General features: G+C 36.5%; 1 protein-coding gene across 1 annotated transcript; it reads left to right on the plus strand.

Moving 5' to 3' along the window:
* Window positions 1-375: 375 nt before the first annotated feature.
* Window positions 376-12654, plus strand: LOC121739046. Its single transcript, XM_042131360.1, has 8 exons — window positions 376-568; window positions 8267-8381; window positions 8956-9126; window positions 9497-9794; window positions 10253-10453; window positions 10720-10885; window positions 11541-11668; window positions 12344-12654. The coding sequence occupies exons 1-8, from the start codon at window positions 551-553 to the stop codon at window positions 12471-12473; spliced, it is 1227 nt and encodes a 408-aa protein (XP_041987294.1). The 5' UTR covers window positions 376-550; the 3' UTR covers window positions 12474-12654.
* Window positions 12655-13493: the final 839 nt, after the last annotated feature.

The raw sequence follows: 13493 nt of genomic DNA on the forward strand, positions 1-13493 counted from the left end.
TTTTTTTCTATCGAGCAGAATTTTTCAAATTGTGTACTGAAATACCTTTGTGTATAGGAAATTTTCTCAATTTTAAAACGGTAAGTACTTATTTTATAAGTACTTAAATAATGACATTTCCTTTACTAAAAACGTGTTTTAAAAAACCCATTTTACGTAGTTGCAACAACCACAGCGCCCTAAGAGGTGTTTTGACTTTTATTCAATATCTATTGAATAGAAAGCAGGTATTTCTAATTCTATTATGGTTATTAGTTATTACCTACTTAATTATTTTGTGTGGTCTTCATTTATTTGTTTCATTACAAAAAAAAAAAACGGCACTGTCATCAAAATATTAAATTTATCCGCTCTGCCAACACCGGCCAACATAATATGGCCAACACCGCTACTGATAAGTTTTTAATTTTTATTCACACATACGTGGTATCAGCACAGAAAACAATATATTTAAGTATGGTATCAGTAGGTACTAAATTCTCTTTACTCAGCTGGTAGGTATATTTTATGTCCACACTAGCCCGGCTCGCAGCGTAGAATACACGTGGATATGGCGGACGCACAGACGGTAAGTTTTTTAATAATTTTCGCGCATTTTACTTATTTTTATCGGAGCGTTATGCGATAAGCTATTTTAATCTTATAAATTAATTTTATAAACGATTATTATTGTAATTTATCTAACAAGATTGATTATTTCGTACAATATGTTCAGAGTATATTGGACGGCGAATTATTTTTAATGTTTTGCATAGCGACAGTTTGTTTATCAGGGCGATTTACATTTTGTAGGTACTTAATACACTTTACGATAAAACTATCACGCCTATTGATTTGTGCTTTAACATAGTAATTTTTATTTAAGTATAACTAGCTGTCCCAGTGAACTTCGTGTCACCGTGGGCGTATATTTAAAGGGCTAGACTTAACAATCTGTCAGTATTTAATTACTTTAATAAAATAAAAAATATACTTAATATCAGTTTACTCAGTTAAATTGGCACTTACTATTAACAAATGACGCGACAACCTTTTATTATCATGCAAATTGTATAATATATTGAGGTTATAAGTTATAACTTAATACCTAGTTAGAATTTTTAAGGAGAAATTTAATTTCTTCTTTTTAAAGTAGGTATTTAAATAAAAGCTTTTTTTCAAAAAGTTTTTTGTTTACTTAATTTATTTTTTGTTTTTTAGTTAAATCTCTGACTAGATTTCTTAAGTCTGCTTGATTGTAGTTTATTTTGTTTCAAGAATTTGTACGACACGAAACGACACGACACGACACGACACGACACGACACGACACGACACGACACGACACGACACGACACGACACGTCACGACTCACGACACGTCAAGTCATGTTAGGATACGACACGATACGATACGACAGTTGACGACACGGCACGACAGGACACGACATGACTTTTCAATTTACTCCTTTAATAAGCCTTTTTGTTTGATACCCATATTGCAGAAGTGCTTTAAAAATAACTATATTCCCCTATCTTAGATGAGCCGCCATATTGGATGTGGAATGACATTACATTCGTTTCCGAGTTACTTTCAATGAGCCGTTTCATTTGATACCCATATTATTGTAGAAGTGCATTATAAATAACTTTATCCCCCTACCTTGATTGAGACGCTATATTGGATGTAAAATGACATTACATTCGTTTCCAAGTTACTCTCAATGAGCCCTTTCATTTGATACCCATATTGCAGAACTGCATTAAAAATAACTATACCTCTATCTTGGATGAGCCGCCATATTGGATGTAGTATGACAAAACATTCGTTTTCGAGTTACTCTCAAAAAGTAACTCGAAAACGAATAAACGACGTAAACGAAACTCTCTTCATTTAATATCCATATTGTAGAACTGCATAGAAAATAACTATTTCGCCATCTTAGATGGTCGGCCATATTGGATTTAAAGTGATGTCGCAAACAATATCATGTATTGTCATCCAAACTAAACGTGCCTGCAAAATTTCAGCTCGATCGGTTAAACATATCTACTCCAAAATTGAGTTCCAAGATTTCACCCGAACATACATACTTACATACATACAGAGCAAGTTAAATAAAAGCTTTTAATTTTTTTTTTGATTTCCTAAACACGGGGACGTCCCCTGTGGCTCAATGGTTGAGTGTGTGGCAGCTCGAGCCGAGGGTCACGGGTTCGAATACCGCCGACGGAATAAAAAGCTTTCAATGTTCCCGGGTCTGGATGTGTATTAAATATGAGTATAATATAACAAAAATCTTAAATATGTATATTAATTAATATATTTCCGTTGTCTGGTACCTGTAACACAAGTCCTTCAGGTACTTAGCACGGGGCCAGACTGACGTGGTGTGAAGCGTCCGTAGACATTATTATATTTTTAGGTAGGGAAACCTTAATTAATAAAAAAAAAATCAACACCAATTCTATAAATCTAATTTAACACTTTAAATAAAAATTAAATAACAAAACTAAATCACTGAATTGCTAGCAAACTAATTAATTACAAAATTAAACAAAAGAAAATAACAAAACTAATAATTAATTACAAAAATAACGGACACAAGCAATGGCACGTCTATCTCGCACGAATTCTCAAGGGAAAAAGAGGACGAGACACGTGGCGAGGCAGTTTTTATACACTCTGAGAGGTAGGGGGGTGGCTAGGTGAATCAGCTTCTGGTGTTGCCGCTAACAATATATTATTACACGCCCGTGCGTGTCACTTTAAAACCTGCCCGACTTCTACAAATATTTATCTGATTATAATCCGTTCAGCCGTTTTCGAGTTTTAGCGCGACTAACACAATATTTGAAAATCCATTTTTATATAATATACTACGAATATTTTAAGACTAAAATCAGCCCAATCCATTCAGCCGTTTTCGAGTTTTAGTGCGACTAACACATTTGAAAATCCATTTTTAGGGTTCCAAAGCCAAGTGGCAAAAAACGGAACCATTATAGATTCGTCATGTCTGTCTGTCTGTCTTTCTGTCTGTCTGTCTGTCTGTCCGTCCATATGTCACAGCCACTTTTCTCACAGCTATACTATTGAAACTGTGAACCGCATTAAGATTTTGATACAACAATTGAAAAATTATTAAAAATTTTAGGGGTCGGTCTCCATAGGTGCAACTGAAACAAAAAAAAAATTTCATCTAACCTATGCGTGTGCAGTATCTATGGATAGGTCTTTAAAAATCATATTGAGGTTTCTAATACCTATTTTTTCTAACCTGAATAGTTTGCGAGAGAGACTCTTCCAAAGTGGTGAAATGTGTGTGTGTGTGTCCCCTCCATCTACCTTCTTCATGATAATTCTAAAAAAATATATGATGTACATTACTATAAAAACTACCAACGAAAATTGGTTTGATCGAGATTTAGCTAGTAGTTTTTTTTATTCTTAGATCATAAATAGTAAACCTTAATTTAACTTTCATTAAATCAACTGAAAAATAAATCGAAAACCTTTTAATTTCATAGAAATAAACCTTATTGCTGCTGCGGAACCCTTCATGGGCGAGTCCAACTCGCACTTGGCCAATTTTTATATATACTTACGTAAGAAGAAGAAGATATGTAGACGTGTTATCACCAGTCAGTCAAGGTGTGACGACGCGAGCCCTCACAAAGCTCGGCTTTAGCTAGTGTACAAGTTACCCAGTACCCACCTAGCCCACTAGCTGTGCCCCGCGGTGTTACCCTCGGTTTATTAGGGAAATTAAATTATGATACTATTTTCTCCCACAGTAAAAAGTAACCTAGTCATTTTTAGTGTTCCGTAGTCAATAAGGAACCTTTATAGTTTCGGTTTGTCCGTCCGTCTGTCTGTCTGTCCGTCTACCTGTCCGTCTGTCTGTCCATCTGTCTATAGTCTCCTCTACATATCGGCGGACGCGTCGGCAGATTGTATCTGCGGATGCGTCCGCCGATGTGTAGACGGCGGTTTTTGCTTGTCTGTGGTAGGTACCTATTTGACGTCGGCCGATGCATCTGCCACACCTCCGTTTGGTGTCGGTTTTTCGACACGGATCAAAGGGATCGAGCGCGAATGCAAGGCGCCTGTCCACACGTCTGCCGATGTATCAGTATTCGACGGAAATTTAGTGGGAGTGGACGTGTAGACTAACGGCCGTTCCCAATATTTGATCTATCTCTGGTTTTGCCCTACTAGAGATAGTAATAGCTCACAATTGACATAAAATATATGTCTCTAATGTCTAATGTGAGCTATTCCTATCTCTAGTAGGGCCAAACCAGAGATAGATCAAATATTGGGAACCGCCGTAAGCGATAACTTGATAATGGCGAAATATAGAGATAAGGGTCATAAAAATACGTGCGATAGCTCATTAGATTCGGGAAGACGTCTAGAAAAATGTATCGGAAGCATGTATTAGCACACAAAAAATTGCAAAAGTTATAAGCAAATTAGGTTGCAAAAAAAAAGGCATTATGTTTTTTGTTAAAAACTCCGAAACTATTAACATTTAAGAAATTAAAAAAAAAGATTCTTAAAGAAGAGGAAATTTCCATAAAAAAATCCCAACTCCCGGAATTCTATCTCTATCCATACTAATATTATAAATGCGAAAGTATCTCTGTCTGTCTGTCTGTCTGTCTGTCTGTCTTGCTTTCACGCCAAAACTACTGAACCGATTGCAATGAAATTTTGTACACAGTTATTCTAGAGTCTGAGAAAGGACATAGGCTACATTTTGATGTGGGAAAATATCATATTTCCATGAAAATATCGATGAAAATGAATTCGCATTGCGCGTGGCCAGCGCTCATCCCGGGGGTCCTGGGTTCGAGTCCCGCAGGCGGAACAAAAAGTTTTCAATGTTCCTGGGTCTTGGATGTGTACTAAAATAAAATTTCAAAAATCTTAAACATATTTTATGTATAATATTATAAAAAATCCAGAAATATATCGATGCAATGAACATTTTAGTTCTAATACGATTCAACAGATGGCGTTTTATTTTTTACTTTATTGTAACATAGAACTAATCATACTTATTAGTTAGTATGTTTTTGTTTATAGTTTTTAATACGTTAGAATATTATGTTTAATAATATAATCACTTGGTATAATAATAATCAATCTATCTTATCTTATAGAACTCCTACTGCATTTCTAATATATGTGATAAGTTGACAGCAGAAGGCGCTCTAAAATAAAGGAGTTTGAGTGTACCGTGTTGGCCTATATTCCATCCAGAAAATATATCAATGCAATCAACATTTTAATTCTAATATATGAAAACAGATGGCGTTTTAATTTTTACTTTATTATTGTAACAGAACTAATCATACCTACTTTACTATATAATATTGTTTTTATTCATAACTAGCTGTTGCCCGTGACATCGTCTGCGTGGACTTTAGTTTATAGCGCGCGGTGTCAACAAAATTTGTGTCAAATTTAAAAACTTTTTAAAACCCTGGTAAGTGCTTCCGGTGTAGCGCGGCCCTTAATTAATCAAAATACCCAAAAACAGCTATGCAGTGTGCACATAATCTATACTAATATTATAAATGCGAAAGTATCTCTGTCTGTCTGTCTGTCTGTCAGTCTCGCTTTCACGCCAAACGCCAAAAGTATCTCTGTCTGTCTGTCTGTCTGTCTGTCAGTCTCGCTTTCACGCCAAACGCCAAAACTTTTCTTTTTTTAATGAAATAAGGGGACAAACGAGCAAACCAGTCACCTGATGGGAAGCAACTTCCGTCGCCCATGGACACTCGCAGCATCAGAAGAGCTGCAACTGCGTTGCCGGCCTTTTAAGAGGGAATAGGGTAATAGGGGAGGGTAGGGAAGGGAAGGGAAGGGAATAGTTGAGGGTAGGGAAGGGAATAGGGTAGGGGTTAGGGGATTGGGCCTCCGGTAAACTCACTCACTCGGCGAAACACAGCGCAAGCGCTGTTTCACGTCGGTTTTCTGTGAGAACGTGGTATTTATCCGGTCGAGCCGGCCCATTCGTGCCGAAGCATGGCTCTCCCACGTATAAACCGAACCGATTGTAATAAAATTTTGTATACAGATAGTCTAAAGCCTGAGAAAGGACATAGGTTACTTTTTTACTGGAAAAAAGGGTTGTAAGGGGGTGAAAATGCGTAAATTTGTTCAAATTAAGTTAGTTCCAACAATTTATAATAGATGGCGCCGTGCGTCTTCTACATCGCGCTGACGCTTGCTCAAAAGTCTTTCTATAACACGTGATATCATCTTACATTTAAGTTTCGATTTTTTTCGATTGTTATATCTATTCTACGGTATTAAATAACTCAGTACTTTATCTGTACAGTGACGTAACCTTAAATCTATCAATGATAAATAGTTTATGGGTAAAGTTGTGTAATTGGAGGGCTAAATAAGCTTTAAAATTTGGCATAAAATATAAAGTTTAATATAAAAAAATGAAATACTTATTGTGTGCACACTGCACAGCTGTATTGATTTAAGGGGTACCAGGGTTTTTTTACACCAATTTTTGACACCAATTTTGTTGACATCGCGCGCTATAAACTGAAGTCCACGCGGACGAAGTCGCGGGCAACAGCTAGTTATTTATAATTTTAATTTAACGCTGAAAGTAAGCCTCCGCGCGGCATTTTTAGGTAACGCGCGGCTTCAAATCCGAGCACGTCACACTGATTATTTTTTTAAAGGTATTATATATTAATTTAAAATTTTCAAAAACTTATGGTGTATTCCGAACACTTCAAAGAATTTGCTTCCGTTGGGAATTTAACTTAAAGTTAATTTTTCAACAAATTAGACAAATGTTAACTAACGAAATTTTTTCGAACTTCCGTCCTCATTGTACTTTTAAGAAAACTTTTAAATAATTTTCGTAAAATTTTTCACTTCGTGGAGCCCTTGATATAAACATACTTAACAAGATCACGCCATAAAAGTTTAAAAAAATTTAATACTTTGTTTATAATCATTTTTGAACTTGAACAAAAAACTAGAAAACCACGTAATATTGTCAAAAAAAAGTTGTTTCATTTATTATCACGTACTTAATTGATTTGATGTCAATGAAGGACATGTATTAACTAGAAAATTTTTTTTTTCCGCCATTTGCTAATAAAAAATTTATTAACCAATTAAGAGTATTTCGATGCTTTTAAAAATATTTTTTTCTTACCTTTATTCTCTTGAAAATATTATGATTTTTAGAAACAAAAATTTTTCTTAAGAACAAATTTTTTATTGTTTATAATCGTTTTTTAAATATTTCTATTGTTTAAATTATTATTTTAGAAAAAAAAATCCTCTTCTGTCTGTCTGTCTGTTTGTCTGTCTGTCTGTCCGCGGTTTTTCTCAGATACTTTAAGTCCTACAAAGTTACAAAGTTACAAAGCTACGCGGCATGAATGCACACCATACCGACAAAATGGTATAGAAAATCCGGTATATATATTTATTTTCTCTAATGATAAAATTAGAAACAATAATATGGTAACTTCCATACACATCGACATCAGTCATCAATTGATAGGCGGTGATTTTATTTTCCGCCCCACCGAGTGGGGTGTCGTTGGATAGGTTTTTTTTAAATATTACGAGTGTTCAAAGATCATTTTCCGATTTAGGGATATAGGAATAGCTAAAAGGTGGCTTCTGGAAATGTGAAAAAATTCACGGGAGTAGTAAATATGCTGAATTTAAAAGGAAAACTATCACGGCTAAGAAGACTTCATAAGTTATTGAGTAAGTAGTAATAGTCGATCAACTAAAAAAAGTATTCGGTGAGGTATATAAATAAAGGAACTTTTCGTTCAAATTCCTTTGAAAATAACTGAGAATAGGTATAATGTTGTTAGTAGTGTAAAACACGTTATAAATGTACCATCGAGGAAGTTGATTCCTATGAAATTGACAGACCAACGTAATAATAATAATTCATTGACCATACAAAAATAAAAAATAAAAACTAGCGGTACTGCAGAACCCTATATTATTGCGCGTGGCCTGACACGCACTTGGACGGTTTTTTGGGCAAGGCAAGGCAAGGGGGCCTCGCACCCCTTGGACCACAACGCTTGTTGTCCAAGGGGTGCGAGTCCCTTTAGACCGCGAGGCCGCGCCGTGGGTGGTCGCCCACACCGCCCACGCTTTACGCCGCCTCTGAATCCAGGGTTCATCTAACCCCATAGATTTTTATCTTACAAGCATCTGGAAGTCTCAAACGAACAACCGTTTTACTCACCACTTCTCGTATTTTTCAGTGGTGGCAGTGGCTGGTACTCACAAACGACATCAAGACGCTATGGGCAGCGCAGCCGTCGTATATGATCTCGCAAGCTGTCTACATGCTGGCTGGTCTCATCACGCTTGTACACGGTATGTACGACGTCAAACAGCTTGGCAAGCTGTTTGCATAATGTGCAAGACTTGACGTGGTTTAATATTGCTCTAGGCAACATACTTGCTATGCATTGCTATAGAGTACCTATACACTATAGACCATAGCACTCAGGTGATACAGCTGATGTGTGTGTCTGACCTCAAAGTTGTGATAGTTTTCTTAACCTTTGATCTAAATTATCAATTTATAACCAATTTGGGTGTGACCTTGATAGGAAAACAAAACAATATATACGTATCAAAACTGCTCACAGCCAATGTAACGGCTACTACAACACTAAAAGTTACGACTTACGATAAGACTTATCTACTTAATCTATCATTCAATCAATAAAATCAGCCTAAATTCGTCCACTGCTGGACATAGGCCTCTCTCAATGAATGCCAAGATGGACGATCTCCTGCTACTCTCATCCAACACGGGCCCGAACTAAACGGAGATCGTCGTCCCTCCTAGTTGGAGGTCGACATACATCTATTTAAACTCAGTAGGTACCTACTAGGTACTAACTTATCATAATTTGAATATCTAATATTATTATTTTTTCAGCTTTTAAGAAAGGCGGAAGATGGCCTTACTTCTGGTTGGGAACCATGCTGCATGGGATTTACGCTGACAATTTCTGGCACTTCGTTCTTCCGGATTATGATAACTTCTGGCATTCCCAAACCCCTGTCATGCTTATGGGTGCCAGATTACCTCTTCATATTATACTGCTCTGTAAGAAACTAAGTATACCTAAGTTATTCACTATAAATTCATTATATTATTTTGAATCTATAGACAGAAGACAAGTTTAACCTACTTAAATCTAGCATTCACATTATGGAAGTTCTTATTTGTTTCGATCTGGCCCATCCATTTTGGTCAAAAGAAGTTTTATACGATACTGGATGTTGCCCACAACTTCATTCGTATATAACGCGGGAAACGTACATTTTCCGTGATACAGACCATCCCGTCTCTTCCATTAACACGTCACAGCTAAAGTATAAAGTTCATACTTCAGCCGTCAGATACGACTCACCAATCACCATCAAAAGTATGATACTAACGTACGAATTTATACTAATTCGCATTTTTTCTCTAGACCCAGCGTTCATGTACCACGCCGCATACGCTGTCTCCAAGTTGAATCTGCCGAGATACGCGGAGCCATTTGCTGTGGGCCTACTGACTGTCCTCATAGATATCCCCTACGATATCGTCGCCGTGAAGTTTGTCCACTGGACCTGGCACGACACGGACCCCAACATCTACGACCGACACTACTGGGTGCCATGGAACTCCTACTACTTCCACGCCACGTTCTCAGCTAGCTTCTACTACCTGTTCATTGCTAGCAGAGGTTGGTTCGCGCCAAGCGTCGCGCAGTGGACTTCTTCGAAGTAAGTTTTGGTTTTTACTTGCAGGATAGATGAGTTATGAAAAGCTTCATGGTTACTATAATGATTAGGTTCCTTTAGTTCTTCTATGGTCAATGCGTGTCTTCTGTAAGAGAATTTTTAATTGTAAATGATAATAATAATTTTTATATTCTGAGATCTTATGGTAACCCGGGTTTTCCATCGTACCTTATCTACGAATAATAAAAACTAAGGAATCGTAACTCCTATACTATTACCGTTTTAAATTTGGTTCCTTTTGATCTGTCTTATAACGTCAGCCTAGTACCGCTCAAGGTCACCTAAATATTGCAAATGTATTGAAAATTGAAATGTGTACCTACCTTAATTTTTTGACAAGTATTGTAGAGCATGTTTTTTGACGGAGTTACTTTTCCTTAGTTTTTAATATTCGTAGTACCTTATATTGAAAATTGATGTCAAACCACCCATTCTTTCAGGAAATCCGCCGAGTGGAAATCTCTTCTAGTGGCTACACTCTTGGGTATGCCTGGCGGAGTTCTGGCATTCGTGCCAATCTACCACCCTCTACACGACCAACTGAAAATACACTCTGAAGTCACGTTTTTCCTGCTGTTCGCGATCTACTCGGTTATAGTGTTACGTGGACTTCTTAGCGAGCGCGAAAAAAGGATTGTGAAGCAAGTATTTGTTCAAATTAAATCGCCAATTAAGATATAATGTTTTAATGAGCAATCGGACTGCGGGACGATCTTATTATACATTTGCGGTAAACTGTTTATTAAATAAAAATTAAGAAATCATTACGAGTCTCTAAGTGCAGTAATTATAAAGATACAAATGAATTGCTTCGATGTTAACTTTCCTCTTGTAATTATTAAAATCCCACTTCTGATATAACTTTTTATCGGTTCTATATTATATTTCTGATACTATATATTTTCAGACTGACTGCTATAGACTTCGTCCTACTAGCACAGTTGGCTCTACACTACCTCACTTACTGGGCGTTTGTGGTCTTCCTACACCCTGAGAGAGAATGGTCTACTGGTCTACACGAGCCGGTTGGTCCTTGTAACGAGAAGGCAACCTTGGTCACGCCATTTGGACAGGTAACTACTTATAAAGTACTTACTGACTTAGGGTTAAGGTCAATTTTTACCGCAACGCGACGCGTAGATGCATTTCTAAAAGCGCCTTCACCTGCCGCGCGACAGTCTTTTGTATAGAAGTCGCGCGGCTGCAGCGCTGCTGCCGCAGTGCTTGCGACGTAATGTGAAGGCAGCCTAAATTTGTACTGAATTGACAGATTTTGCAAATCTGCAAATCTGACAGAATTCTTGCAAATCTGTCATATCCATACAAATTTAGAAATACAACTAGTAAGTACGCTTCGTGTTGGGGTCTGAATTGACCCTTAGGCGGAAAGTAAGCATACAAAACTTTTGAATCGATTTTGACGAGTACTCAGTGGCGTAACTATATTGTGGCAGGGCTGGCAAAAGGCCCCCGACCCAAAAGCAGATTTTTTTTATACTTAAGTACATTGTTTAATTATTAACATGACGATTTTTACTGATAGGGCCCTTCAATTTGCCACGGGCCTCGGATGTTGTAGTTACGCCACTGCGAGTACGGTAGACATACAGTAAGCTTCGGATAAACATTGCCTTTTTATACCGTGACGTACTAGCGTAGTACAATATTTCCGTGGGATTGTGATCTGAAGCATGAAAACGCCTTTAATTTCTGTAATTCATATTTCAGACCTTGTACAAACGCAAATACTTTTGCCCGACCGACTACGATGAAAAGTACTTCGATTTCAAGTGCGTCGGCAACAAACTACCAGAAAATGGCTCCACTTGGTACACCATCTGTGGAATGCCTTTTGAGTAAGTTAAGCTGTACTGCTTATTTAGGTTTAATTAGCTTTAGTCCACACTACGTGACAAACCATGTATGCAGGCAAAATACGTACGCTTTTTACTCTAAGGGTCAATTTAGACCGCAACGCGACGCGTAGATCTACGCGTCGCGTATGCATTAACCTAAAGGAGGGGCATTTCGTACCCACTAATGTAGCATTTTGAGAAATTTGAGATATATACGAAATGAAAGGACTTGAAAAGTTAAACATTTTACTGTACGACAAAAAATCTCTAAACAATGGGAGAAAAAGTTGACGAGGATAGAAGGTAAAAAAAATCGCAAACACCCTATATTATGAGTTGCTGGTCATTTCTGAAAAGTAATCGTATATTTAATAAAGCAAACTTGAGGAAAGAGTTGTATTTTAGTACTTATATTGTTTCATATTTTAAAGAAATGTACGGGAAAACAATAAAACCATAAAAATCTAACCTTTTCTGGATTTTACCGTATATTATGACCTTGTAGAAATTGTTTATACCGTACTTAATAAGCAATACCAGCGAATGGTGCAATAATACAGGATGTTTTATTTTTCCTAAGAAATAAAAAAAAACATCCTTAGTTATTATTGCACCATTCGCTAGTCTTGCTAAATAATAAAAATTTCTCCAAAGTGATGTAAGACATTTTTCCAGAAACCGTGCTGAGTACTTAACAGTGATCTCCACTATTCTGATAGTAGCTGGTGGTGTGTTCTACGCTATATTCAAACCATCGCATACTCCCACCGCGACCCCAGTATCCAAGAAGCAGAAGACGCGATAAAGAAGATCATAGAGCCCAAATACAATTGTTATGCACTTGTTTTCATCTCCAGTGTTGTAGATATACATACTATATTTACCTTCTATCAGGTGACTTGTATGCTCGATTATAAATACCGCTACCTACACAAATCTGTACATTTTGTTATGGTTGATTTTTTTCTATTTTCGTTTATTTAAATAAAATCGTTAACGAGTACTTAAAAAGTGTTAGGGCCTGTTTCACCACTTTCTGATAAAGTGCCTAATAGGCTATTCACAACTTTTTTGACAGATTCTCCATACTGGATCTGCCAAGTTCATTGGTGGATAGCCTTAGGGGGGTATTACATTATCATTTATATTGGATCATTTCTATGATCATATATAGGATCCAATATATATGATCATTTGATCATATCTGTATATTACATTATCATATTTCATAGATCCTATTTTACGTCATACGTGGTTTCAATAGCCAATGGAGAGCGCTAACGCTCACAGGTATTGACGTCAGGGTTACTAGATCTCAGAGAATTCGATTTGTCAAAAGACATCGTCATTTTTAATATGGCTTGTTTTTTGTTATTTCAGCAAGATTATCCAAGTATATAATTAGAAAAATAATTACATTACATTATTTGAAACATATTAACGAACAATAAATTAAAAACTCTTTTTTATATTAAATAACTGGCAACACCTATTTCTATGACCGTATGGATCCAATCTCTCAGCAAATGTCAAAAATCTATGATCAAGGAAGAAATGAATCATATGTCTATATTACATTATCCAATATCATTGACTCAATGATCTCGGATCCAATATAATGATAATCTAATATCCCCCCTATCAGGAAGTGGTGAAACAGACCCTTAGTATTCATTTGTGCACCTAATAAGTAGCGGCATTAATACAAAGATAGTATCTAAAAAGTGAAAAGTATCTAAGCTTACCAAGGTCCAAGACATATAAATAATAGAACACTATAGTACTGAGATAAGGGAAATTACCTTCTTTGATTAGACCGTAGTAG

The sequence above is a fragment of the Aricia agestis genome, chromosome Z, assembly GCF_905147365.1.
Source record: "Aricia agestis chromosome Z, ilAriAges1.1, whole genome shotgun sequence".
Classification (NCBI taxonomy): Eukaryota; Metazoa; Arthropoda; class Insecta; order Lepidoptera; family Lycaenidae; genus Aricia; species Aricia agestis.

What these genes read in the sequence shown, in the direction of transcription:
- LOC121739046 (XM_042131360.1), top strand. An exon ending in TCTCATCACGCTTGTACACG is followed by an intron (nt 8,382 to 8,955) that starts GTATGTACGACG and finishes TTATTTTTTCAG; the next exon opens with CTTTTAAGAAAGGCGGAAGA. An exon ending in ATCTGTGGAATGCCTTTTGA is followed by an intron (nt 11,669 to 12,343) that starts GTAAGTTAAGCT and finishes ACATTTTTCCAG; the next exon opens with AAACCGTGCTGAGTACTTAA.